Raw genomic sequence first — 27,700 nt, forward strand, 5'->3', positions numbered from 1 at the left:
ATTTAAACAATTAAAAAAGCTGTAAGTTCGGCCGGGCCGAACTTTTAATACCCTCCACCATTTGGTACAAATTTGGCAATTTCCAAAAAAAAAAAAAATAAAATCCGTTAAAAATTCTGTTAAAATCTTAAAAATACCGAATGCCTATTCGACGACGTGGACCTGCATGGGCAACTTTTGTCATAGGTTATTACAATATTTAAATGCGAAACTTGAAGAAAAATCTGTTTATAATGTAGCTAAAATCATCAAAATACCGAATATAAGGGGGAACCATTACATTGGGGCTATACGAAGACGTGGACCTGCACAGACAATTTTCTGGCATGGGCTGAAGTATCCATTACGAACTTCAAATACCAAATTTGGAACGATTCCGTTAAATAATGTCGCTAAAAACATTAAAATACCGAATATCGGGGGGTACCGTTATATGGTGCCTATATAAAGACGCGGACCTACATGGCTCATTTTTTGACTTAGGATGTAGTATCCATTACGAACTTCAAATACCAAATTTGAAACGATTCCGGTAAATAAGGTCGCTAAAATCATCAAAATACCGAATATCGGAGGGTACCGTTATATGGGGGCTATACGAAGACGTGAACCTGCACAGATAATTTTCTGTCTTAGGCTGTAGTATCCATTGCGAACTTCAAATGCCAAATTCGAAACAATTCCGGTGAATAATGTCGCTAAAATCATCAAAATACAGAATATTTGGATGTACCGTTATATGGGGGCTATATGATAACTTGGACCTACATGGCCCATTTACGAACTTAACCTGTCGACTGGCAAAATATACATGGGTGCAAAATTTTAGCCTTCTTTCTCAATTTGTTCGAAAGATTACAACAGACAGACAGACGGACAGACAGACAGACGGGCATGGCTAAATCGTCTTAGAATTTTACGCTGATCAAGAATATATATACTTTCTTGGGTCTGAAATGAGTATTTCGTGGAGTTACAAACAGAATGACAAAATTAATATACCCTCCATAGTAGGGTGGAGGGTATAAAAATTGGGGTGATGGAAAGGGTGTCGAAGGGGGAATTTTATGGAACATAGCAATTTTTGTTGAATAGAAGATATCTTAATTATGATAGAATTTCGATTGGTATTCTATCAGAATAAGACCTTTAGTAGGATTTTTAAAGATGGAAATAATTCATCTATAGACCTTCCTTTAGAGCTATACCTCTTCTATTACTATAATATCCTATATAAGTGCTTTCTCCTTCTCTTCCTAATTTTAAACATATTAAATCTCCCTTTTGAATACCTTACTAATTACAAACTCTTTTCTTCCCTCTCTTTGCAGATTTTCTATTCGGAACGTTTGAATGAAAGCAATTTACACAGCACCACCGAAACGAAAGAGCTACTAATTCCCCAAATTGTCCCCTAATCACCAACAGGAGAGCTAGTAACTCTCTTCCATTTTACCAAACTCCAACCAATTTAAGTCCAATTATTAAATTAGTTATTGAAATCGGAGCATAGTAAAAGCCAAGACAGCATAGCTTTCATCATGGGAGCCACAAAGCCCAGAGTCAATAAGACTCTTATATCCCTCAAGGTCGTGGCATTCTTTGTTTTGAGTGGTAAGTAAAAAAAATATATTTTCTTGATTTTTTTTATAATTAAAAGTTATTTTGGTAATATAAAAAATTTTCAATTTAAAATAAAAAATTTTTAAAAATATTTTTTTTAATTGAAAAAGTTTAATAAACACAATAAACTTGAAATCGAATGAAAAAAATATATGAGAGCTACAGGGTGAGATAAAACAAGAAAAAAAGCTGTAAGTTCGGCCGGGCCGAACTTTAAATACCCTACACCAGTTGGAGCGAATTTGGCAATTCTTAAAAACAATAAAATCCATTAAAAATTCTGTTGAAATCTTAAAAATACCGAATGTAGCTGATATATTAGGGTCTATACGACGACATGGAACTTTTGTCACATATATTATAAAAAATCGGTGAATAATGTAGCTGCAGACAATGTTCTGTCTTAGGCTGTAGTATCCATTTCGAACTTCAAATACCAAATTTTAAACAATTCCGGTGTATAATGTTGCCAAAATCATAAAAAAAACCGAATATTGGAAGGTACCGTTAAATGGGGGCTATACGAAGACGTGGACCTGCACAGAATATCTCCTGTCATAGGCTGTAGTATCTATTACGAACATTAAATACTAAATTTGAAAGAATTCCGGTGAATTATGTGGCAAAAATCATCAAAATACCGAATATCGGGAGGTACCGTTATATGGGGGCTATACGAAGGCGTGGACCTGCACAGACAATTTTCTGTCTTAGGCTGTAGTATCCATTTCGAACTTCAAATACCAAATTTGAAACAATTCCGATGAATATTATCGCTAGAATCGTCAAAATACCGAATATCGGGAGGTACCGTTATATCGGGGTTATACCAAAACGTGGACCTACATGGCCCATTTTCAATACCAAACGTCCTGCAGACATATACATTTGAGTAAAATTTTATCAATCCACTTCAATTCGTTCGGAAGCTAGAGTGATTTCCACAAACGGATAGACGGACGGACATCGCTAAACCGACATAGAATTTTATGCTGATCAAGAATACTTTGTGGGGTCTAAAATGTATATTTCGAGGTGTTACACACGGAATGACAAACTTAATCTCCATGCTATGGTGGAGGGTATAAAAACTGCAACAAAGTCAAACTCCATAATTTTTACATTTTTTTCAAATTGAATGAAAGCAAAACATGTCGGAAATAGCATCAAATTTTAGAATAAGTTTAGATTTGTTCGAATTGGTCACCTTTGGCACGAATTATGGGCTTCAAATGGCCCAAGAAACCGTCACACGTTGCCCGAATGTTGCTCTGCGGTATTTTGGCCCATTCCCGGCTAAGCGCTTGCTTGAGGTGATCGAGACTTTGATATTTTTTAGTGCCAACCTTGCTTTCCAAAATACACCAGACATAATGGTCCAACTGATTGGTATCCGGAGATTTTGATGGACATTGTGCGCTGGAAATGAAGCGAGGAACCTCATTTTGTAACCATTTTTGTTTGGCGTGTGCTGAGTCCTGTTGGAATGTCCAAGATCTGTGGTCAAAATGTTTGCATGCCCAAGGCTTTAATACACCTTCCAGAATATTTTCACGATAATATTCGGCATTTATTCTGATGCCACGGACGATTAATACGAGCGGAAAGCGACCATCGGCTGTTATGGCGGCATACACCATCACCATGGCCGGCCAACCGAAGGTGCACATTTTCAGCTGACATCTTTGGCAAGTAAACACGATCATTCTGATTGTTTACAAACTGCTGGACAACGAATGTTTTCTCATCGGAGAAAAACAAATTCGGCAGTTCACCACTTTCGGCCAAGCGAAGCAACTCTTTAGCTCTTTTGAGTCTATTATCTTTCTGTTGCGGTGTAAGTTCTTGAACTTTTTGGAATTTCCTTGGCTTTACTCCGATCTAATTTTTGATTATTCAATATTTGCCGAATGGAGTATTGCGATATGTTCAGCTCACGAGTACTACTAGTACTTTTCGTACAATTATAGTACATACAGGGTGAGAGAGATGAAAAAACTGCAACCAACTTCAGACTGCTGTCATTTCAGACACAGACACCCAACGACAGTGATCCCAATATCAAATTTCGGGATTTCATTCACTCGATACCAAATTTAGTACCATTTGGTACTTTTCGAACAATTATAGTACACATCATAGTACACATTCGTCTAGGCGTTGATTTTCAATCAGTCACTATTAATAATTAGGACCCTTTGTTGGGGAGGTACCAGAAAGGGTGGGCAGATATGTATCATCTTCACATCAGATCTTGTTTTCGAAGAAATATTGCGATGTGTGAAATTGGATAACAATCAGTTGCTTATTTGGCATGTTTTGAGTGTTTTGGTGATTCAAGATTTGTGGGAGAGGTGCCAGTAGTAGTGGACCGATATATTCCATCTTTATACCTGATCTTGTCTTGTTAAAAATGTATGTGCTGATTTTAAAAAGGAATCGGTTGCATCTTTCGTGTTCTAGGAGATTTATTGCTATTTATCCTTTTTGTGGGGAAGGTACCAGAAAGTCTGAACCAATGTATCCCATGTTCACGGAAGATCTGGTTTTAGCAGAAATATTGGGATGTGTAAAATTTGAAGACAATTCAAAATAATTCAAAATTTTGACTCCTTTGTGGGGAAGGTACCAGAGAGAGAGGTCCGTTCTCTTCATTCTTCATATCTGACCTTGTGTTGATAGAAATATAGATATATGCACAGTTTAGAAAGGATCTAACGCATATTCCTCAATAAATTCGCGTTTTGGTTATTTAAAATTTTAACCCCTTTGTGGGGGAGGTACCAGAAATAGTGGACCGATACATTCCTTAGCAGAAATATTGAGATATGCGAAATTTTAAGACAATTGGACACGTATTTTACATTTTATAAGAGTTATAATTATTCAAAATGTTGACCCTTTGTGGGGGAGATACCAGAAGAAATAGGCCGATATTGTCCATTTTCCCACCTGACCTAGAACTGACACAAATATTAAGATTTGCAAAATTTGGATGGTCCTTTCTTGTTTTTCAAGGTATATTTTTTCTGTGATTTTTTTTTTTTTTTTTTTTGTGGGGGAGGTACCAGATGGATTGGACCGATATCTCCGAACTCGATCTATGTTTGATAAGAATATTACAATGTACCAAATCGGATACTATCTTCGAGAGTTATCGTGGCCATCAGCCGGCCAGGCAGACACTCCTAGATCGACTCCAAATCCCCTAAAATGGATTTGGTCCAAAGAGACCTAGGGTCTAAAACCGTTATTTCGATTAGGCACGTTTTGGCCATATCAAATTATATACCCTACGTAGGCATATGGTTGAGGGCATAAAAATTTACGATTAGTGTGAGGGTCTCCTAAAAAGAAATTATTAAAAATGTATGATTATACCTCAGAATTTCCTGGAAATGATTTTCCTAAAAACATTTGCAGTTTTTGGTTAGGAGATCTCTGAAAGAAAAATTCTTAAAATATGAGCAGGCCCATGAAATAATTTTCCATATTTCCATTATTGCAGAAAAAATCCTTAAAATATTGTACCGAAAATCCTTAATGTTTGATTAAAAAGTCTCTGATATAACTGCGGAATTCTCACCTCTTCCCCTTTCATTTCAGGTCTCACCGCGTTGCACATTGTGAACAGCCAGAAACCCTTGAAATTGGGTCTCTATTTCTCCGAGTATCGTGAGATTACAATTATCGCCTCCTTTGTGGCGATTATAGGACCTCTAATTGTTGGCCCCTTGGCCGATCGGGTAGCGGCCAAAAATCCCAATAGCTTTGGTCGTTTCCTACGCATTCTCACCGCAATCTGCCTGATTATTACGAGTATAATTTATGCCTGTCTTATTGCGGTGCCGAATGTGGCTCGTCAGGAGGATCATTTGCCTCCAGTGAGTTTTGCCTGCGATTCCAATGGTGCGGTGATGTTCCAGGAAAGTTGTGGCGGTGAATCCAGCTGTCGTCATTGGGATAAGAAAGTTGGTAGTTTGGATCTGACCAATTGCACGTATACCTGTCAAAATCCCAATCAATATGAGAATATGTACACCCCTTGGCTGGAGAGTATACCCACCCCCTCGCCATCGACGGAACATAGTTCGGAGTTTGATTATGAAGATGATGCCTCGACAGCGGTTACGGAGAGTTTGCGTTCCAGGCGTAGTGCTGAGCAGTCTGGGGAATTTGGAGGTGGAGAATTGATTAGTGCTGAGGTAAATGCCAGGAAGACAAGGGCCGCCAAATCGGCTCCAAGTAAGGTATATGTCGAACCACCTCACATCTGTATGACCGCCAAGGATGAGAGTGGTAATGATTATATTAAGAACTGTCATGTCTATACGGATGATACGGTGAGCATTAATGTCCACACTGTCATGCATGCTGCCACAAATGTCGAGAATGAGACTCATTCGGCGGAGTGGTGCCATTATCCTTTGGGTAAGTTCAGGGGAGATGGGGAGGGGGAGAACAAAAATTAATTGTTTTTCGTTTTCTTTTTCAGAGGGCTTCCAGTGCCACATACCCACACAACAGGTCAACTACATGCTGGAGGTCAAGAATGGTTCCGACTGCACCCCCATGATTGAGTGCCAGGTGAGGAATCCCTATCACACCAAGGGTGGTCTGATGGCCCACACCGAATGTGTCAGCACTGCGGGAGATATTGATGTCACCATGGGTGGCTACATGGCCATTAGGATTTTGGGTGACATCTTTGCCCTGGCCTCGTTTACCCTGCTCAACACCGCAATTGTGATTGCTGTACGTGAAACCTCCGAGGGACGTGGTGAAGTGTGTCGCCAATATGCCTGGGGTGCTGTGGGCTATGTCCTTCTCTTCAGTCCCCTTAAATTGATCTTCGATGACATTGATGGAGTGGATATTGTCCTAATTGTCTTGATCATCTGCTTCCTGATTGGTTCTGCTGTCCTGCTGTTTGCCTCTCAAATGCCTTTGAGTCCTCCCGAGTGGTGGTGGCACACCAAGACCGGCATGCTGGTATATCCCATGTCAGCCATACGAAAATATAGCCCGGAGATATTTGTCCTGACCCTGGTGGCCATTTTGTTTGGTACCTTCTGGGGTAGCATTCATGCCTATTTGTATTGGTCCTTCATTGGCGAGTATGCAGTCTATTTTGGCAGTTTGCTGCTGGTTTTGGTACTCTTCCTGAATGTGGATAAATTCATTGAATACTGTGGCCATTCGAACATATTCATTGCCGGTTTTGCCATGTATATCATCCGTTTCACAGCCTTTGCCAGTGTGGACACTAAATGGTTGACGAATCTAATGGAAATCTTTGAACCCGTCATCATTGGCATTATTTGGATCACCATTATCCTGTATATGCGTCATGCCATGCCACGCAAACTCACAGCCACAGGCCAGGCCATTGCCATTGTGGCTTTCTTTGGTCTGGGCAAAGGTTTTGGGGCCCTCATCAGTTTGGTCCATGAAGATGAGTCTAGTTTCTACACCGAAGATGATTGCATTAAATTCGAATGGTTGGCCGTGGTGGCCTGCATTGTGGCCCTTACCTATTTTGTCATTTACAATCTGATATTGGCTCCCAGATGTGCAGCCAAACCGGTCCATCTCGATGATCTTATGTCTGGCTCAGCCTCCCAAACGTTTGCCAATGGTGCGGGTGGCGGCGGTAATGGCAGCACCGCCGGTGTGTTAAATGCTCCCGGCAATGGCAATGGCAGCAGTTATTCCCCGCTACGTGTGTACCACAATGAACGCGGAAAGAAGGGACAATTTAGATATTAAATAATAATTTAATAATTAAGACCAGAAAGAAAACAAACTATTTAAGCTACAGAATGCAAACCATCCACCCATACACTCAGAAACATACAAAACATACAAACCAACAAATACACACACATACACAGAGACCACCAATACATTAAAATAAGAAGAAATATTTTTTTTTTTTGTTTTTTAAGATTTTAAAGAGGGAAAAAATAAGTTAGAGAAGGAGGTCAAGGAAGTCGATAGGCGCTCTATATATCTCATATATCTCAAAAAAATAGGTTTCAGGAAAACTTCCTTTAGAAAACAAAAATAGAAAAGCTGCAGGAGGTCTTCTGTTCCTAAAAAAGCTTCAAGATAAATAGAAAAGCTGGAGTAGACTTTTAATCTATCGTAGAATTTTCAGGAGGGGTTTTGTACCCAGGCAAGGTGGAAGACGGTTTTTATCTATAGAATAGAATAAGAGAGCCAAAGAGAGATACTTTTCATCTATGGAAGAGCTTCAAGAGCTTTTTTTCTTTGAGACGAGCTTTATCAGATTTTCTATTTTAAAAAGGCGTTATGAGCCCTTTTATTTTTAAAAGAGCTTCAATAGCTTTTCTTTCGAAACAAGAGCTTTAAGAGCTTATCTATTATTTTATTTATTTAACAAGTTTTTCCATTTAAAGAAGAGCATCATCAGCTTTTCCATATGGATAAGGCTTTATAAGTTATTGTATCTATGGAAAAGCTATATACGGACTTCTATATATAGAAAAGCTTTATGAGAGTTTTATTTTTCCTTAAAATAACTGTTTAACCTTTTCTATCTAAAAAAGCTTTTTGAACTCTACTATCTATTGATAAGCTTTATGTGCTTTTTCTGTCTATAGAACTTCAGAAATGTGGCAACCTTGGAACGTGGATGAGGTCCCCCTACATGTAGAAGTTTCAAGAGATATATTATCTATAGAGGAGGATCTAAAGGAATAAAAGTTCTCCAGGAGGCTTCCTGTCTACAAAAACTCTAATGGAGATTCTTAGACACGCTTTTATCTATAAGGTAGCTTTGAGGACTACCTTATCCATAGCAGCTTAGAAATGTTAAGGAGCTTCTCCAGATCTTGCATCCATCCAAAGCTTCACAAAATCTTCTATACATACAAAAGCTTCTGAAACCCTTCTGGCCATAAAATCGTTTGGGTATAAAAAAGCTTCTATCCATGAACTTTTTTAGACATTGAAAGCTTACAAAAACTTCTTAAAATTTAGTAGAGATTCGCGACATACAAAATTGCTTTCAGAGCTCCTGCATTTTTAGAAGAGCTTTAGGAGCTCTTCTATTTATGAAAGAGCTTTCCTGGGATAACATTATATTTATAGAAGAGCTTTCAAAGCTGCTATATTTTTTAAAAGCTTTAGAATCCCATTTATCCATCGATAATATTCAGGAGTTCTTCTATACACAGGAGAGCTTGGAAAGCTCTTCTATAGCTGGAAGAGCTTCTGAAGTTCTGCTAACTACAGATATGCCTCAGGACCTCTTTTACTGATGCAAGAACCTCAGGAAAACTTGCATCTGTAGAAACACCTAAAAAGCTCTCGAGGCTCTTTTTTAGCTAGTCGAGTTTTAGAAGCTCTTCTAACTACATATGCGACCCTGGACCTCCTCACCTACATAAGATCGCCAGAAAATCTGCAGAAAAGCATCAAAGGTACCTGGGGGTCTCATATAACTAGACGAGATTCCGAAACTCATCTATCCATTAAAGCGTAGTAAGGTCTTAATAGCTCATCTGTTCGTAAAAAGCTTCATAACTTCATATTTTTATAAAAGAGCTGTAGAAGTTATTTTATTTAGAGAACAGTTTTAGAAGCTCTTTTATTTACAGAAGAGCCTTATAAAATCTTCTATTTACAAAAGAGCTTTTAAAGCTGCTATATTTTAAGAAGAACTTTAAAATCTCCTTTATTCCATTTGTGGTATTCAGGTGTTTTTCTATACACAGTCGAGCTTCGAAGATCCCCAGAAAATCTGCAGAAAGGTTTCAGAGGTTCCTGAGGTTCTCCTATAGCTTGAAGAGATTCTGAAGCTCATATATCTATTTAAGCGTAATAGAATTTCCTTTAAGCATAGAAGGGTCCTAGGAACTTTTCTGTCTATAGAGGTTTTTAAGATCTCTTCGAATTTACGAACATAGCTTTTTATACCCAAAAACACCCCCAAGAGACTTTCTGTGAATAGAGGGGCCATAATAGGTTTCCGGTGAAAAGAAGACGCTTAAGAGAGATGAGAGGGCACCGAAGATATATTTTTGAGAATTGAAGATCCTCAATAGGCCTTCTGTGAAGAAATGAAAACCCGAGAGGCTTTCAAAAAATATAAGACTCCTAACAGGCTTTCAATGAATATCCACCCTTAAGAGCTGGTCTTTGAATAGAGGACCACCATTGTTCCATTTTCAGAAGTGAAGAACCTAAAGAATACTTCCATCTGCCGAAAGACCTCAAAAGCTTCCGAAGCTCTTATCTTTCTAGTAGAGTTTTAGAACCTTCTAATTACATATGGGTCTATGGACCTCCTCTTTCTGCCCAGGTCCCCCGAAAATCTGCAGAAAGGCTTCAGAGGTTTCTGAAGTTCTCCTATAGCTAGAAGGCTTTCTGAAGCTCATCTATCTGTTAAAGTTTAACAGGGTCGAAGGAACTCTTCCATAAGTAGAAGATTCCAGAAAATCTGCAGAAATGCGTCATCGGTTTCTGAGGTTCTCCTATAGCTAAAAGAGTTTTTGAAGTTCATCTATCTGTTAAAGTTTAACAGGGTCGAAGGAACTCTTCTATAAGTAGAAATTCTTTAAGATTTCTTCTAATTGACGAACACAAACTTACCCCTCTGTGAATAGAAGGCCCAAAATAGTTTTCCGGTGAAGAGAAGACCTTCAAAAGATGAGATTGCCCAGAAGATATATTTGAGAATTGAAGATCCTCAATAGGCCTTCTGAAAAAAAAAAACTCCGAGAGGCTTTCAGTAAATATAAGACTCGTAAGAGGGTTTCAGTGAATAGCCATTCTTAAGGCATGGTCGGAGAATAGAAGTCCACCGTTCTTCCATTTTTAGAATGGAAAAACCTCAGGTGGTCCTTTGTGATTAAAAACCCTCAAGAAGTTTTCCATGAGTAAAAAAAATACTCTCAATATTCATTCTATAACCGGAGTCTTTGGAAGGAGTTTTATGTATTCAATGACCCCCAGAAGTCTACAAAGAGAAGAAGACCTGCAAAAATCCAATGGAGGGTAAAATTTTTATAGAAGACCGTCCGAAAGAACTTTAGAGTTTCGACTTCTTTGACTTCTTTCTGTTATTTTGAGAAGAACGTGATGTTATGCGCTTTATTTTTTGAATGCTATGCACCGGGCAATGTTGGCCCTGTAATATTAATGAGACAACCTCCCATAAAACAATTCTGGGACGAATTGCTATACTAAACTAAAATTCTAAATCTTTTTTACATTTAAAAATAAAAACACAAACTAATTTTTTGAACTGTTACAATTTCAATAACGGAACTTAAGATATTTTTTATAGTTGATTTTTTTTTTTAATAAAAAAATAGCAACCCCTCTCCCCGTTTTTGTGAAAGAAAAATAACCAAATACCCCATATTTCCCCCTAAAACAGTAAAAAATGAAAACCCCACAATCAAACAACCAGAAAACATCTATTTGTGTTCAAATAGTCTGCCATCTATAATATTTTTTTATTATTATTATTACTTTTATTTTTTTACAAAAGATTTTTTTACAAGTTAATTATTATTTTTAATGGATATATTTTTTGTGTATTTTATTTCCTTTTTTACCAAACTAATAATTATAGAATTTCGTTTTTCTGTTCTTAAATAAGCTCTACAATTTAAGTAATAATTAAAATAAATAAATAATGAAAAAAAATAAACCTACCAAACAGACAATTAATACCAATCTCTTTGAGAATATAAAATTACAAAAAAAAAAAAGAAATCAAATATTTTTTATATACAAAACTCTATTTTACTGGCATTGGAATTTTTGACAAATAAATTAAAAATATCACATTTTTACGCCTCGAAAGAAAAGTGGGAAAACCCAAATTCAAAGCTATATATGTATGTATGTATTTTTTTCCAAATATATGTATGTATGTCCAATGGAAATATGAAAAAAAAAACAACAGAAACAAAGCAAGCAACTTGTAATCAGTATCTAAATCGCAGAAATTTATTAATTGTTAAGCTCATTATAAAAAAAGAAAACAAAAAGCAAAAATTTATGAAAAATAAAAATAAAATTTTAAATAAAAATCTATTTCAAATGAAATAAAAACCAAAAAAAAACACTGTGTTGAATTTTTTCTATTTATTTAAATATGTATTGTTTTGGAATATGATTTTTTATACCCTACAACATTATGTGTTGGGGTATCATAAGTTTGATTGGGCCAAAAATTATGTAACACCTCGAAATATTGGTTTCCCACATAGGAAAGTATATATGGATCTGCCTATCTCGCCGAGCTGAGTCGATCTGGATATGCATGTCCGTCCATATGTCCATGTTAATTTATAATCAAGCTACAGGTCGCAATTATGAACCGGTCCTCACGAAATTGAAAATGGGGGTGGGGTTAGGGTCAGAATAGAACCCTATTGTTTTTGGAGATGATTGCACGATATTTAGGGGCTAAAATGAACCAAAAACAGAAAATTTTCCTAATTTTGCAGTTGCTCTATAGGCCACAATTATGAACCAATCGACGCGAAAATTTACATGGAGTTAGAGTTTGGGACTGGCAGAAACCTGCCAATTTGGGCGGTCATCGGACAGTAATTAGCGGGTAAAATAGACCCTAAGTTTATGTTAGAAAATAGAAAAATTTCCACTAAACCGCGAATATTTTTAATCCCAGCCAAATCACAAATACATTAAAAGATCACTTCTGACCACTAAGTGATGCCAATAGCCAAGAAATCGGATATATAGCAAAATTAGTATAATATATATGTATAAATATTGATCTTATTTATTCGGCTTATAAATCAAGAACCGCTAGGCCGATTTTCACAATTCCCATCAATTCGGAATGGTCTCTTGCCAGGAAAGCATAAAATCTAAAAAAATCGCGGGATAATATACCAATAAAAAAGTTATATCTTTTCTTTCATTTTTTGCCATTTCTGTCATATTTTTTATCGCATGCGATTTTTTCAATTTGATTTACAATTTTAAATTTTCTAAATTTTTACACCCCCCAACACTACGTTCTGAGGGTATTATATCTACGTCGCAATTATCGTCCGATCCTCACGAAATTTTGCATGGGGGTAGCGTCGGAATTGAAGCCTAATGTTCTTATGATGTACTAAAAAATTTAATTTTTTGTAATTTGTAGTCGCTCTATAGGCCACAATTGAAAACTAATCGACATGGAATTTCGCATCGGAAGAGAGTTTAGGGCAGGGAAGAAGTCTAGCATGTTGGATGGCCATTAGATTATGTTTAGCTGTAAAATGGACCACAATTTTCGTGTGGAATTATTTTGAATACTTAACAACACTATGGAGTGCGTAAATTTTGGCCAAATTCTCCGGGTCCAAAACCTAAGGGCAAACTCTGGGCAGATCTCTCTGGCATTATTTCAAAAACTAAATCTTCCAAAAATGGATTTGGATATAAGGGGACTTCGAACATATTGTAGTGTTGTAGGATGTCACATGGTCGGCCCCGCACCACTATAGCCTTTGCTTATTTGTTTTAAATATTTCTCATTTCCTAGGGGCAAAAATGTTGCAATTTTAAAATCCTTATAAGACAAAATAAAACCAGTAAGGTCCAAAGTCGAGCGGAACCGACTTTATGATACCCTACACCAATTTTTATATTTAGTAGAGCTAACCCAGAGCTGTGGCTTTGAATCAGATATCATTTAAAGCCGAAAGGAAGTAATATATGGAAGTATATCCTACTCTAAATCGATTTCTACTAAATCTGACGTACTGAGCCCATATTCATCAAAACCATCTTATTTCAGCTTTATAGGCACGAAGTGAAATCGGATGATGATATACATATATGGGAGCTATATCCAAATCTGAACCAATCTCCATAAAAAAAACTAGCAGAGGAATTTCTATGTTGCATTTGATAGCTGGGAACAAATATCGTTATTGTGGGGAGCATTTTACGGGTGTAGGAGACTTAAAAACAAAATCGGATGAAACATATATATATATATATATATATATATATATATATATATATATATATATATATATATATATATATATATATATATATATATATATATATATATATATATATATATATATATATATATATATATATATATATATATCACGATATTTGGTCACAATATGTGGCAAAAATCATCAAAATACCGAATATCTGGGGACTATACCAAAACGTTGATCTATACATACAATGTTTCGCCACACAAACTAGGACCCCATATGACCTACAAATACCAATTTTCTGACAAATCAGTGAAAAAATGTGGCAAAAATAAGCAAAATACCCAATATGGGGAGTTACCTTTACATGGGGGCTATACCAAATGACTCGCCACATGAACTAAGACCCATTATAACCTACACCCATTTTGACCAACAAATACCAAATTTAAGACAAATCCGTGAAAAAATGTGGCAAAAATCATCAAAACACCGAATATCGGGAGGTACCGTTATATGGGGACTATACCCAAACGTGGACCGATATATCTCATTTTCAGTACCAACCATCCTAGAAACAATACAAATTGCTCTGCTAAATTTTGGCGATCTACGTCAAATAATGTGGGCTGTATCGTGATTTCAACAGACAGACGGACAGACAGACAGACGGACAAACATACAGACAGACAGACGGACATCGTTAAATCGACTTAGAATTTTATGCTGATTATAAATATATATACTTTATGGGGTCTATAACGAATATTTAAGGATGTTACAAACGGAATGACAAAGTTAATATACCCTCCTTTCAAAGGTGGAGGGTATAAAAACAGATAAGTTCGCCTGGGCTTTTGAAAATTTTCAAAAAAAAACTTCCGAAAACTACCACTTAAATGAAAACTGTTATATGGAGACTATATGGAAACTATACGAAGACGTGGATCTGCTTACGAATTTTTTTTTTCATGGGCTGTAGTACCCATTACGAACTTTAAATACTAAATTTAAAATAATTCCGGTAAATAATGTCGCTAAAATCATTAAAATGCCGAATATCAGGAGGTGCCGTTGTACGAAGCGTGGACTTGCACGGATGTTGTACCAATTACGAACTACAAAAACCAAATTTGAAACATTTCCGGTAAATAAAGTCGCTTAAAAAATCCCAAAAATAGGGAGGTACCCTTATAGGGGGGCTATACCAAAATATGGACCTACATGACTCATTTTCAATACCAAAAATCCTGCAGACATAATATATATATGAGTAAAATTTTATCAACCTACTTCATTTCGTTCGGAAGCTAGAGTGATTTCCACAGACGGATAGACGGGAAGACAGACGCTAAATCGACATAAAATTTTATGCTGATCAAGAATATATATACTTTTTGGGTCTAAAATGTATATATAGAGGTGTTACAAACGGAATGACAAACTTAATATGCCCTCCATACTATGCTGGAGGGTATGAAAACTTCGCACAAAGCTTATTTAGGTAGATAACTATCTGAAGGTATTCAATTGGTAAATACTCCTTGAAACCCTCATGAAGGCCTTCAATTAACATGAAATCTCAAATAACACCTTCTTCAGGCTAAAATAGCTAAAACTTATTGTAAAACTATATGCAATAATATAACTTCTTAAAGCCCTTCTATTATTTGTATCATCTCATAAAAGTCTCAAAGAGATTGAAGGCTTTTGAAGACCCCAACTTGTGTCTTTCCATAGCAAAAGCAAGTCTTAAAGGTCGTCTGAAACACGCCTTCCTAGCTAACTAATTCGTCCATTCATTAATTCATTTTTAAATTCAATTAGAATTATTTATGCCCTTTTATGGTTCAAAGTGACACAATGAAGTAGATGACATGTTAATTTGACAATAAACACAGTCAATGACAATAACCAAAAAAAAAAAAAACACTTAGACAATAGGCTTGATTTTTTTGTAAAGGGCTTTTTTTGATAGCACCACAAAATTCATTCACAAACTCTTCCGCATTCGATCAAAATGGATCAATGGAAGGTGTTTCAACAGTAACTTTTATGGAAATGTGGTTTAGTGGGGTATTAGGCCTATCGAAGACTTCGTTGTCACAATTGGTTGTGCATTAGACCATTTCCGGTGAATTTAATGTTATCGCGATGTAAAGTTGTTACTTCTGGTTGCCCTAGATGGTAAAAATTTGTATTGTTCATAGATTGTTGCGATTAAACATAATTTTTGTATGTTAAAAATATTTTGGATTTTACACAAAATAATCCATATTAATAAAAACGTAAGGTTGACGAACAAACTGACAGCCGGATTAAATTTCGAACTAAAAGAGAACGAACAATACTTAAAGGTATAATATTAAGCGGCCGGTAAGAGGTTGAAAAATCTGTGTGAAATTTATGTCCAAAAAATGGGAAATATATGTAGCCTGATCTTCCCTTCCCGATAAAAGATCAAACTACAGCTTGATTTTTTTTATAGAATTTAGTATATTCCTACATATTTGCCTATTTTAAAACCACTGTAAAAATGTAATACATCTGACCACTCTTTGTGGTACTTCACAGACAAATCGTCAATTTCTCTTAAGTCATACACGAAAAAAAGTGTAAGAAATTGCCTGATTAAATTTCCTACTCCTCGCAGGATTAAATCTTTGAAAATCCATTACTCTTATAAAATATGAAAATGTCACCGATTTTTCTTCCTCTGGGACCTCCTACGCAAATAATGAAAATTAAAAAAAAAATAAAAAGGGATGAAATTCGGCCGAGCCGAACTTTGAATACCCTCCACCATTTGGAACGAATTTGGCAATTTTCAAAAAAAAAAATTCGGTTAAAAACTCTGTAGAAATTTTAAAAATACCGACGTGGACCTACATAGGCAACTTTGGTCATAAGCCATTCAAATGCGAAAAAAATTGGTTAATAATGTAGCTAAATTCATCAAAACACCGAATATCTGCAGGTACCATTATATCCCTTACAAACTTCAAATACCAAATTTGAAACAAAAATACCGAATATAGGGGAGACCGTTATTTGGGAGCTTTACAAAGACGTGGATATGCACTGACAGTTTTCTCTCATATGCAGTAGTATCCATTACGAACTTCAACTATCAAATTTGAAGCAATTCCGGTGAATAATGTCGCTTAATTAAAAATACCGAAAATATGGAGGTACCATTATATGGAGACTATACCAAAACGTGAATCTACATGGCCCGTTTCCAATACCAAAAGTCCTGCAAACATAATATACATTTTAGTAAAATTTAATCAATCTAATTCCTTTCGTTCGGAAGCTAGAGTGATTACCACAGACGGACGGACATCGCTAAATCGACATAGAATTTTATGCTGATCAAGATATATATATTTTTGTGGGGTCTAAAATGTATACTTCGAGGTATTACAAACGGTGCACTCCATACTATGGTGGAGGATATAAAAAATCGGCAGAGAATAACCTTTTATACTATCAACTATGATCAAATATAAATAATTGCCAAATTAGATGTCTTTAATTTCCAGTTGGATAATATGGCTAGAACCTTGAAGATACCAATAATTGAGGGGCTATTTCGGTATTTATTTAATGAATAAATAAAATAAATGGTACTTATTTGGGTATTGCATGAAATAATAGGGCTGGAATCCCGTAATTTGATATATAGGTCTCTGTTGGTGTCTGTGGTTGAGATATGGAGGTGGGTTTGGAAATGTATACTAAAATTACTCGAAAATTACTAAATGGTACTAAATTTGGTATTGGTTGAAGGAATAAGGCTGGGATCCTCAAATTTGATGTGAGGACTCTGTTGGTATCTGGAGTTGGAAGAGCTGGAATCCCGAAAATTGATATTGAGGTCTCTGTTGGTGTCAGTGGTATGTAGGTGGGTTCGGAAATGTCTGCTATAATTGTTCGAAAATTACCAAGTGGTACTTAGTTGGTATTGGGTGAAGGGAAACAGATGGAATTCTCAAATTTGATGTGAGGTCTCTGTTGTATTTGGTCTTGATATCTTGTTGTGGGTTACCGCAAACTTAATATTGACGTGTCTGTTGGTATCTGGTGATGGTTTCGGAAATACGTCCTATGTTTGTACGAAAAATTTCTTCATTAATTGAACAAATTTTGCCAGTATGGTATCCGTTCACTAAGATTTTTAAATAACAAATTAAAGCCGCTTCGACATGGACATGTGCTTAAAGCATTTTAAATCGGACGGTGAGTGCCACTTTTAGAAGTTTGTGTCAAAGTTTGGACTAAAAGTGTCAAATTCTTACATTTGATATTGAACAAATTGTTAGGACCTTCAAAATGGCTATAATTGGGGTGTAGGAATCGTTCAGCGAGGAAATTCCAATATCTCGACCTAAATTGAAAAAAGCTATGGGTGATTGTTTTATTTTCCACTAACTTCTCAAAATACCAAATTACAACCACTTCGCTTGAGAGGTTAAAACGGTCGGACCAAAATTAAAAATTTATGTAAATGTTCATCCCATAAACCAAATAAATGCCAAAGTAGAGAATATCCGGAGATACTGCGAGAGCAGAGCTTAACCATAAATAGCCTTTAATGTCATATTGCAGCTGATTTTGTGGCATGTGTGGTAGCGAAAATAGTCCTTTACTGTTTAATTAGAGACCATCTTCAAACCAAAAACGATGCAGACCATTGTAAAATCACCTTATCACGAAATTTCTGCAAAACAATTCTGTATTTTATTAAGGATATTCATTGCTACTGCGCCTAACGTTTTTCAGCCTCACTGGCTGAGGGGACCGATATTGTATTGCTTTGCAACCATGTAGGAATATTTTTTCATTTTACTTGCTCCTTCGATCCACTTACGACTTTGTCTTTCCTTGTAAACTAAACTGTCTCATTCCATGATGACATCATCCTCACACACATATCCTCATTTGCACTGCTTCATCAAATACATCAATAAAACCAAATTTAATGTCCTTTCGATGATTCACTATTAATATCCTTAACTTATTGGTAATTAAAATGTAACAAATCTTCTACAAATATTTAAATGCCGAACGGCGACTATGCGCAACTAAACTTCATCTTCATTCAAGAGCATATTTGGTATGCCATCTGTTATGGGAAATACTCGACCCGTTTCAGGGCATTCCAATTGTCCCTCCAAGACATCAATTTCCAGCAGGAGATGATGTAGTCTTTGCAAGAGCTCTTCATTGTCTGCAACGGCGGCTGGCTGTTCCTGGGGTATGTCATCGGCTAAGTCGACCTGTTTGAGGGAAAACAGCAATGAAACAAAAACTTTTTCGTGGAAAAATCTTGGGAAAACTACAAAACCCTATTAACATACAGTTTGTGCTGCCAAATACACGGTATTCCAATCCAATTTTGGCAACAGTCGCTCAATAAAGGTGGGATTAAATTCTGTTTCCACAACATCTTTCTTGGCAATCTAAGGGAGGAGCAAATCGTATAAATAAGTTTGGACACACAGAAAGAAACTCATTTTTGATATTTACCGTCAATTTCAAGGGGTAGCCGACTTTGACGCCCTTAATGGCCTTGGAGGTAAGGAAATTATAGGTGCTTAACTTCATTTTCACTTAAAAATCGAGGATTTATCAAAGCCAACTAAAGCCAAAGGAGCACGTTTTTGTCAATAAATAAATTTTTGGTAAACAAATCGAGATGGCACAGTGTTGCTTTGCAAAGTACTGTACATTACGAGACGATGGGATATGTTGTGGGCAAATATCATACAGATGGCGCTTGTATTTTCATGTGAAACCAGGGTACGAATATAAACAAATGTCTGTATGACATTAAAAGCAGATAAAGTACTATTTGCCCTCCTTAAAGGTACGCTGTTATTTTACATAAGGAAACATGTTTCGGATGAAAAGTTAACCTTTAAATAAGGAAGTGGTGGTACATTTTTTTACCATTTCGCGTCCAAACGAATTGGGGTAGGAAGAGAGTGTTTCGTATAAAGATCTTTTTATGGGCAGGCTACTCAAGACTACTATGTTGTATAGACCCAATTTAATAGTACCCACAAAAAATTTTTTTTTTGTTTTTTTTTTTTTTCGATTTTAGTTCAATTTTTCAAAGAAATACGGCACTTTAAGTTCAAAATGGCTAATTATATTTCTTTCAGAAAATATTTCATAGAGATCTACGTTTTCGTATAGCCCAAACCTTCATATATTCGACATTTTAATGTCTTCGGTTCAATGGAATTTGACATATAGGGTGATATGAAAAATCGAAGAATTTTCCAGAAAAAAACTTATTTGTGATGGAATTCAAGCGTGATTTCTTTATATTTGGGTGGAAAACCGCAAGTGGCTATCGCTAGAGCACTCCAGCATTTAAATGTGAATAAATCTTTTGTGTCTCGTACCTTCGCTCAGTCTCGTACCATCGCTCAGTACCGACGTCAAGGAAGTGGACAGAAGAAAACAGCAAAAATTGTTCGAAAAGTAAAAAAGCGCCTTGATCGAAAACCACGTCACAGTGGCCGAAAAATGGCTCGTGATCTGAACATATCGCAAAATTTCATTCGGGAAATATTGAAAAATGAGCTCGGGCTAAAGCCATTGATATTCCAAAAAGTACAAGAACCTACACCGCTACAGAATGAAAATAGCGGTAGAGCTAAAGAGTTGCTTCACTTGGCCGAAAGTGTTGAACTGCCGAATTTGGTTTACTTCAATGGGAAAACATTCGTTGTCCAGCAATTTGTAAATAAAAAAATGATCGTATTTACTTGTCAAAGAGGTCAGCTGAAAATGTGCACCTTCGGTTGGCCACCAGAACTCAAGCGACGGCCATGGTGATGGTGTGGGCCGCCATAACAGTCGATGGTCGCTCTTCGCTCGTATTAATCGATCGTAGTATCAAAATAAATGCCGAATATTATAACGAAAATATTCTGGAGGATGTATTAAAGCCTTGGGCACGCAAACATTTTTGCCGCAGACCTTGGACTTTTCAACAGGACTCAGCACCATCGCACTCAGCACGCGCCACCCAAGAATGGTTAAAAAATGAGGTTCCTCGCTTCATTTCCAGCACACAATGGCCACCAAAATCTCCGGATACCAATCCGTTGGACTAGTGTTTCTGGAGTATTTTGGAAAGCAAGGTTGGCATTAAAAATTACCAAAGTGTCGATCACCTCAAGCAAGCGCTTCCCCCGGAAATGGGCCAAAATACCGCAAAGCACAATTCGGGCAGCGTGTCACGGTATCATTGGTCGTTTGAAGGCCATAATTCGTGCCAAAGATGACCAAATCGAACAAATCTAAACTTATTCTAAAATTTGATGCTATTTCCAACATTTTTTGCTTTTATTTATAAAAATTAAAAATAAAATTTAAAAATTATGGCGTTTGACTTTGTTGCAGTTGTTTCATCTCACCCTGTACTCCAGAGACAAAAGAACAATCAAAACAATGGAGTGAAGCTGGAGGAAGGGCCCCAAAGAAGGCAAAAACAATTCAATCGGCTATAACCTTACTATTGCAACGGGTTTTTTTTTGGGACTTCAAAGGTATTTTATTGATCGAATATCTGCAAAAGGGTAAAACAATAAATTCAGAGTACTATTGCAAACTTTTGGATCAATGTACAATTTTGAGAAAAACGTCCTGGCTTACAACACAAAAAAAAATAATTTTTCATCAAGACAACGCACCAGCGCACAGTGTTTTAACAATGGCTAAAATCAACGAATTACAGAACGAGTTGCTTGACCACCACAATTTTGAATTTTTTGAAGAAAACTATTTTAATCAAGGGATAGAATTGCTAGACTAGACTAGTTGGACTTAGTGTATTGAAGTTTTAGGAGATTATACTAAAAAATAAAAATAGTTCTGAAAAACTAACTATTCCCTTTCATTGATAGAGTTTCCAAACCGCCCTCGTAGAACTCACTTTAAATCCAAACTTTAAATCCAAAAATTCCGGTAAAAATGTCCCTATCAGAGGGCTGCAATGAGTATGATCGAGTAGGCTTGATCACACACAGTGGAAATACAATCAAACTCAATCAGTCGGTCAGATGCAACATGTTCATTCGAGTTACTCAAGCCAAACGAAAAAGTTGTGATCAAACATGTATTGATCGAAGTTTTGTGATCGCAATCAAACAGCTCACATGAGTTATTTGTTTACGAACTTATGTTGAATTGTTCATAACGGGTCGATCATCTATGAGGAGTCTTGTCGGTTTGATTCATCCCAGTTAAGTGAGTGATTTGATTTGATTAAAACACAAATGATCGAAACTGAGCGAAATCATGATTGTAATTTTACAAAGGATTTCATAACTAAAAGCTGTCCCCATAAAAAATTGGTGCAAATTATATTTAAACAATGTTTTCGTTTTATTTGGTTTTTTGGTGTGTTAGACTTCAGTGACTTATTTAAAAAAAAAATTAAATTTTTTTAGTAAAGAAACGCATCATTGGTATTTAGAAAACTAAAAATGTTTAAATATTTTTTTTATTTTACAATATTGGTCAAGATTTTTCACAAACTTCGACCTCTTCGTTTACCTACACCTGTGTAGTTTCTACTTGCAACAATTTCGTTCGCACTATCACAATATTCTTCCATTTCAAATATTAAAAAAGTCAAAATAAACTGTCCTAACTTGATTAAATGGTTGAATAAACAATGACGCTGAGCGAACTCGATTCAAAGAAGACAATCACGGTTGTGATTGCTCATTTACATTCATGTGTTCAATCAACTCACGTTGCTGAACACATCAAACCGTCTCGAACGCTCATGTTTGATTGTGAGTGAAGTGATTCAAACTGAGCGTTCGATTCGATCCGAAGCGAAAACGGTCATTTCATTCAGATCAAACTAAACGACTGCATCAACAAAAATCAGGTAAGAAACCGAGTATGCTTGAATTTTGGCATACTCGTTGCAGCCCTCTGGTCCCTATCGAAAATTGTGAGGTACAGTTATATAAGGGCTATATGAAGACGTGGACCTGCATAGACACTTTTTTGTTCCGTTATATGGGGGATATATGAAAACGTGAACCTGCCTAACCCATTTGTGACATAGCTAAATCGATTTGGATTTTTATGCCGATCAAGAATATATCTACTTGGTTGGGTCTGGCATGAGTATGTCGAGGAGTTACAAGCAAAATGACAAAAAATTGCAGCAATTGCTTAAATCTATAATTGTTCTTTTTTATATGATTACAGCTGAATGTTGGAATTTAGTGTTAAAATTATCCTCTTTCGTGTTTATTATGGCTCTTTTTTGGAATTTTGTTGTCAGGTATTGTGATTTTATTAATTTTCCCAAAATTCCTCAACCGTTTCTCGTTTTGTACTTTAGCGCCATCTCTATGTTGATAATCTAATGTAAAAACGACCTATCACTTTTAGTACTGTACACACAATTACCTCTTTGACATTTCCCAAGAGTTATCAATGCAAAGTGAATGCCACTCTGCTTCTTACTAATCAGAATTTCTGGGTATTTTGTGATTTGTGTTCATTTCTTCTTATTGGCAATCTGTTTTTATTTTCATTAAATTTATTAAAAGTTCATACAATTTAATTAGAACACTATTACTATTTAATCGGCAAGACTTTATAAAACGAATCGCAAATAAAATGGAGGATATTTTCCATTGGTGTCGCGAGGGAAATTCGATACAAGTTCGTCTATGGCTGGACGATGTGGAACATGACATGAATTTAGGGTAAAGTTTGATGGAAGAATTCCTGATGGAATAAAAACATTTGTGAGATATGGGAGAAATTATTGATCGCATAGTTAAGAAAAGTTATGCAAAATCAAGTTATCTTTAACAAAAACAACAACAACAAGTCTCAATTTATGACCCTCACCAATCTAGTGGCAATTGTTGTGCAAAATCTATGACGTCATGTTTTTATTTTTATCTTAAATTTGAATATCAAAAGATTGGTGTTATTAGAATTATTGTGTGTATGTAGATATGTACGAGTGTGTCTGCCGCCGTCTGAATTTGTCTGAAAGCCAGCCAGCATACACCTACTTTTATTATTATATGCATGTGTCAGTGTGTGTGGAATGTTGTTGGGGTGATGTTATTTTGCCAAATGATGATGACTGCTTGGTGAGAGAGCTGCCGTTGAGAAAGTGCCTCTGAGTATGGAGAGAGTAAGATCAGTAAATGAAGTAGGCACTCAATGTAAACTAACCAGAAATCATTGAAGTAACACTGAGACGCAAACACAGACGTGCATAATTTTGATAAACTTATGATTTATATAATTTATGACCACATTAAATAAAGTGATTAATATTGAGTTTTATTGTGTCCTTTTAGTGATGACCACGGCTTCAGTCCATTGCATTGGTGTGCCAAGGAGGGCCACACAAAATTGGTTGAGACCCTCTTGCAAAGAGGAGCTCGTGTCAATGCCACAAATATGGGTGATGATATCCCCCTACATCTGGCAGCTGCCCATGGCCATCGTGATGTTGTACAAATGCTGTTGCGTGAACGTTCCGACGTCAATGCCGTCAATGAACATGGCAACACCCCCCTTCACTATGCCTGCTTTTGGGGTTACGATATGATCTGTGAAGATTTGGTAAATTCTGGAGCCTCAGTAACAATTGCCAATAAAGATGATCACACGCCATTGGATAAAGCCAAGCCGGGACTAGCCAAACGTCTACAAGATTTAGCCGAACGTAACGGTCAGGAAATGAAGAAAATCAGTTTCAAGGAACAAAACTGGATGGGCTTTAAGACAAGATCACGAGATGCCACACTGTCACGATTCAAAGGCATTAGTATGGGTGATTTGGATTTGCATACAAAAGTGGCCGTAACACCATCCGGCGAGACATGGCGTGGTCGTTGGCAAAAGAATGATGTTATTGCGAAAATTCTAGCCATACGCCAATGTACCTCAAGAATATCGCGTGATTTTAATGAAGAATTCCCAAAGTTGAGAATTTTCTCACATCCCAATATTTTGCCAATTATTGGAGCGTGTAACTCTCCACCAAATTTGATTGTCATTAGCCAGGTTAGTGTATAAAACTTAATTGTGATTTTCATTTTCTAAAATGCCTACTTTTTCTTTTAGTTTATGCCTCGAGGTTCATTGTTCCATTTGCTACATGGAGCCACCGGTGTAGTTGTGGATACATCACAAGCTGTCCACTTCGCCTTGGATATAGCCAGAGGTATGGCCTATCTACATTCACTGGAAAGAATTATACCAACCTACAACTTAAACAGTCATCATGTTATGGTGAGTTTGAAGAGAATGGAGAAATGAGCAGGTCATATGAATCAAATCTAAAACACGGGAAAGATTTCTGCTAAAAAACGACCAGTCGAAAGCCTTTCTTCATCTTTGAAGGTCTACTGTCCATAGAAACCCCGTTGAAGGTGTTCTATCTAAAATGCCTATCGAAAAGCTGCCAATTGAATGTCTTCCATCTATAGAAAAAGTATCAAAAATTATGTAGTAATGGATGACCTGCGGAAGGTTTTTGTCAACAGAAGATACATGGGAGGGATTCTCTCTATAGAAGACCAGTGAGAGAAGACATTAAGAAGGTCTTCTGTATATAGAAGATCTATGAAATCAGACGTTTCGAAAGCCTTCTATCCAAAAAAGACATTTAGAAGTTCTTCATTCCATATAAGTCCTTTAGAAGGTCTTCTATCACAGAAGAGCTTTAGGATGCATTTTGTCTTAAAGGACCTTTATGGGGTCTTGTGTCATAGAGGACCTTTAGATCTCTAAAAGATAGATAGGTAGATTAGATAGTCTTCTATCCATGTAAGATCTTCCGCAAGCCATAAATCATAAAAAAAGCCTTGTGAATCTATCCTATCCAAGGAAGACCTCTAGAAGGTCTTCTGTCCATAGAAGACCTTTAGAAGGTTTTACACCCACTATGCATCTCCAGACGGTCTATTTATCCATAGACGATCTTTTGAAGGTGATCTATCCATTGGGGACCATTAAAAGATCTTTTATCCATGAAAGACCTCTGGTAGGTCTTCTATCCTCAAAAGACTTTGAGGTGGGTTTTTATCAACAGAATCCAAAATATCCAAAATGAATGGTATCCTATCTGTAGCAGGATTTTAGAGGTGTTCAGAAGACCTCTAGAAGATCTTTTATTAATGGAATTCCATTTAAAGATTTTTTTCCATATAAGACCCTTAAAAGTTTTTCTATGCGGACCTAAGGTATTTTATTCAGACATTAAAACACTTTTATTCAGTGAAGTCCCCAAGTAGGTCTCGTATCAACAGAAGATCTTTATGAGTTCTCCATGCAAAGAATTTTCCTAAAATTAATCTCTTATTTTTTCCAAATTTCAGATCGATGAAGATTTAACGGCCCGCATCAATATGGGCGATGCCAAATTCTCCTTCCAAGAAAGAGGACGTATCTATCAACCAGCCTGGATGTCTCCCGAAGCTTTGCAGAAGAAACCAGCCGATCGTAATTGGGAGGCCAGTGATATGTGGAGTTTTGCAGTGCTGCTATGGGAATTGACCACCCGTGAAATACCCTTTGCCGAATGGTCACCCATGGAGTGTGGCATGAAAATTGCCCTAGAAGGTTTGCGTGTGAAGATACCACCCGGCACATCGCCACACATGTCGAAACTGATAAACATTTGTATGAATGAAGATCCTGGCAAGCGGCCCAAATTCGATATGGTGGTGCCGATTTTGGAGAAAATGAAACGTTGATTTCATTTCGGTCGATAAATGATATTTTATATTTGCCAAATTATTATTTATATGCATCTATGTATTTTTACAAAGCATGTGTGTGTGTGTTTTTATGCAATAATACCCAGAAAGGAACAAATGTGCCTTAAAGCGGATGTAGAAGAAGAAGAAACGAATATATTTTGTAATAAATTAGGGATTTTATTTCTTTCTGTGTGTGTGTTTTCCAAAAACGGTGCTCGTTTTTATTTTACTAACGATTTGTTAATCTAACAAATTTCAAGAATTTTTCTTACTCCCCTTTAACTCTTAACCATGGAGCCGAAGTTGATAATTAAGCTTAAAATAAATGTATTTTTTTGTATTTATATTTTTTTTAATGTTTATTAAAAGAGTTTTAATATTTAATAATGAAGAATCAACAACGCCAATATATTAACTATATTTTTTATAATGAATAAAGAAAAACAAATAAAAATAACCAAAACAAACAATAAAAAACTGCATTTCCCTGCCGGCCGCAATTTAAATATGGGGGATGGTAGTCGAGCTTTTTAGTCCTTTGAGAGAACTTACGTTTTATGGGAATCACATTGCCATCCTTAACAAAGAGAGAAAAAGCTCTTAGCTTTGCGAAGCAAGTGGAGTGAGTCTTATTGTATGTTCCTGTTTTCTTTTGCATTTTGTGTTTGTTTATCGCACAAAATGAGCACAACGTCCCTGACCTACTTTACGGCATTGAGAGTTGGCAAAGCAAGAAAAACAAAAGACCGCCGCATTTGTGTGTGATAAAAAGTTTTGTGTTGAGGAAGAGAATGATGGTTACTCTTAAGGGGCAAGTTTTTGAATGTTGAGATAGGCCACACAAGGAAATGATTCACATCTCATCCATGTGAAGTGGAAAATAGGCCGTTAGGTTTGAAAATGCATTTAAATATGGAATTCAAATAAAAAACGAAATATGAGCAATTTATTAGGCGTTTAAACATGTAATTGATTTTAACTAAACAAGGCCCTTCTGAGTCCTAAAGTGGAAGAAATCCAAATATTTGTACGAATAGCTTAAATAAGCGGCTAAGGCAAGCTACATACTGACATGACTTACTTTGGAGGTCTAAACTAAATTTTCATCAAATCACCTTATTCGCACTTTAAGTCTTTAATATCTTACCTAAAGTTTGCTGCCTGATCTGGTACAATTTGTAATTATGGTCTTGATTTTCAAATATTTTGGTCGAAGTTCGCTATATTGCTGTTTCGGTAGCTGAAAAGCTTTGCAGAAATTTGGTAATACAGTTTGCTGCAGTCTTTCCGGAGCATGATCGGCACGATGTATGTGTTTTGAATGATTTAGTTATCTTGGCA

General features: G+C 36.3%; 3 protein-coding genes across 3 annotated transcripts in view; 2 read left to right on the top strand and 1 right to left on the bottom strand.

Moving 5' to 3' along the window:
• Positions 1-11,715, top strand: part of LOC101895892 (uncharacterized) — a 76,779-nt gene extending 65,064 nt beyond the window's left edge. Inside the window, exons 2-4 of the mRNA XM_005180743.4 lie at positions 1,332-1,614; positions 5,230-6,054; positions 6,119-11,715. Coding sequence (XP_005180800.1) covers positions 1,542-1,614; positions 5,230-6,054; positions 6,119-7,392 — 2,172 coding nt within the window. The 5' untranslated portion in view covers positions 1,332-1,541 and the 3' untranslated portion in view covers positions 7,393-11,715. The remainder of the gene's footprint in view (positions 1-1,331; positions 1,615-5,229; positions 6,055-6,118) is intronic.
• Positions 11,716-18,560: 6,845 nt separating this feature from the next.
• LOC101895717 (multifunctional methyltransferase subunit TRM112-like protein) lies at positions 18,561-19,270 on the bottom strand. The gene is made up of 3 exons (XM_005180742.4): positions 19,113-19,270; positions 18,944-19,045; positions 18,561-18,862 (listed from the first exon to the last, which is right to left on the bottom strand). The coding sequence occupies exons 1-3, from the start codon at positions 19,188-19,190 to the stop codon at positions 18,668-18,670; spliced, it is 375 nt and encodes a 124-aa protein (XP_005180799.1). The 5' UTR covers positions 19,191-19,270; the 3' UTR covers positions 18,561-18,667.
• A 3,835-nt stretch (positions 19,271-23,105) lies between these two features.
• On the top strand, positions 23,106-26,836 carry LOC101895541 (integrin-linked protein kinase). The gene is made up of 4 exons (XM_005180741.4): positions 23,106-23,335; positions 23,948-24,659; positions 24,720-24,887; positions 25,976-26,836. The coding sequence occupies exons 1-4, from the start codon at positions 23,247-23,249 to the stop codon at positions 26,351-26,353; spliced, it is 1,347 nt and encodes a 448-aa protein (XP_005180798.1). The 5' UTR covers positions 23,106-23,246; the 3' UTR covers positions 26,354-26,836.
• The last annotated feature ends 864 nt before the right edge of the window (positions 26,837-27,700 follow it).

This window comes from Musca domestica, unplaced genomic scaffold, assembly GCF_030504385.1.
Source record: "Musca domestica strain aabys unplaced genomic scaffold, Musca_domestica.polishedcontigs.V.1.1 38, whole genome shotgun sequence".
In the NCBI taxonomy this organism is placed as follows: Eukaryota; Metazoa; Arthropoda; class Insecta; order Diptera; family Muscidae; genus Musca; species Musca domestica.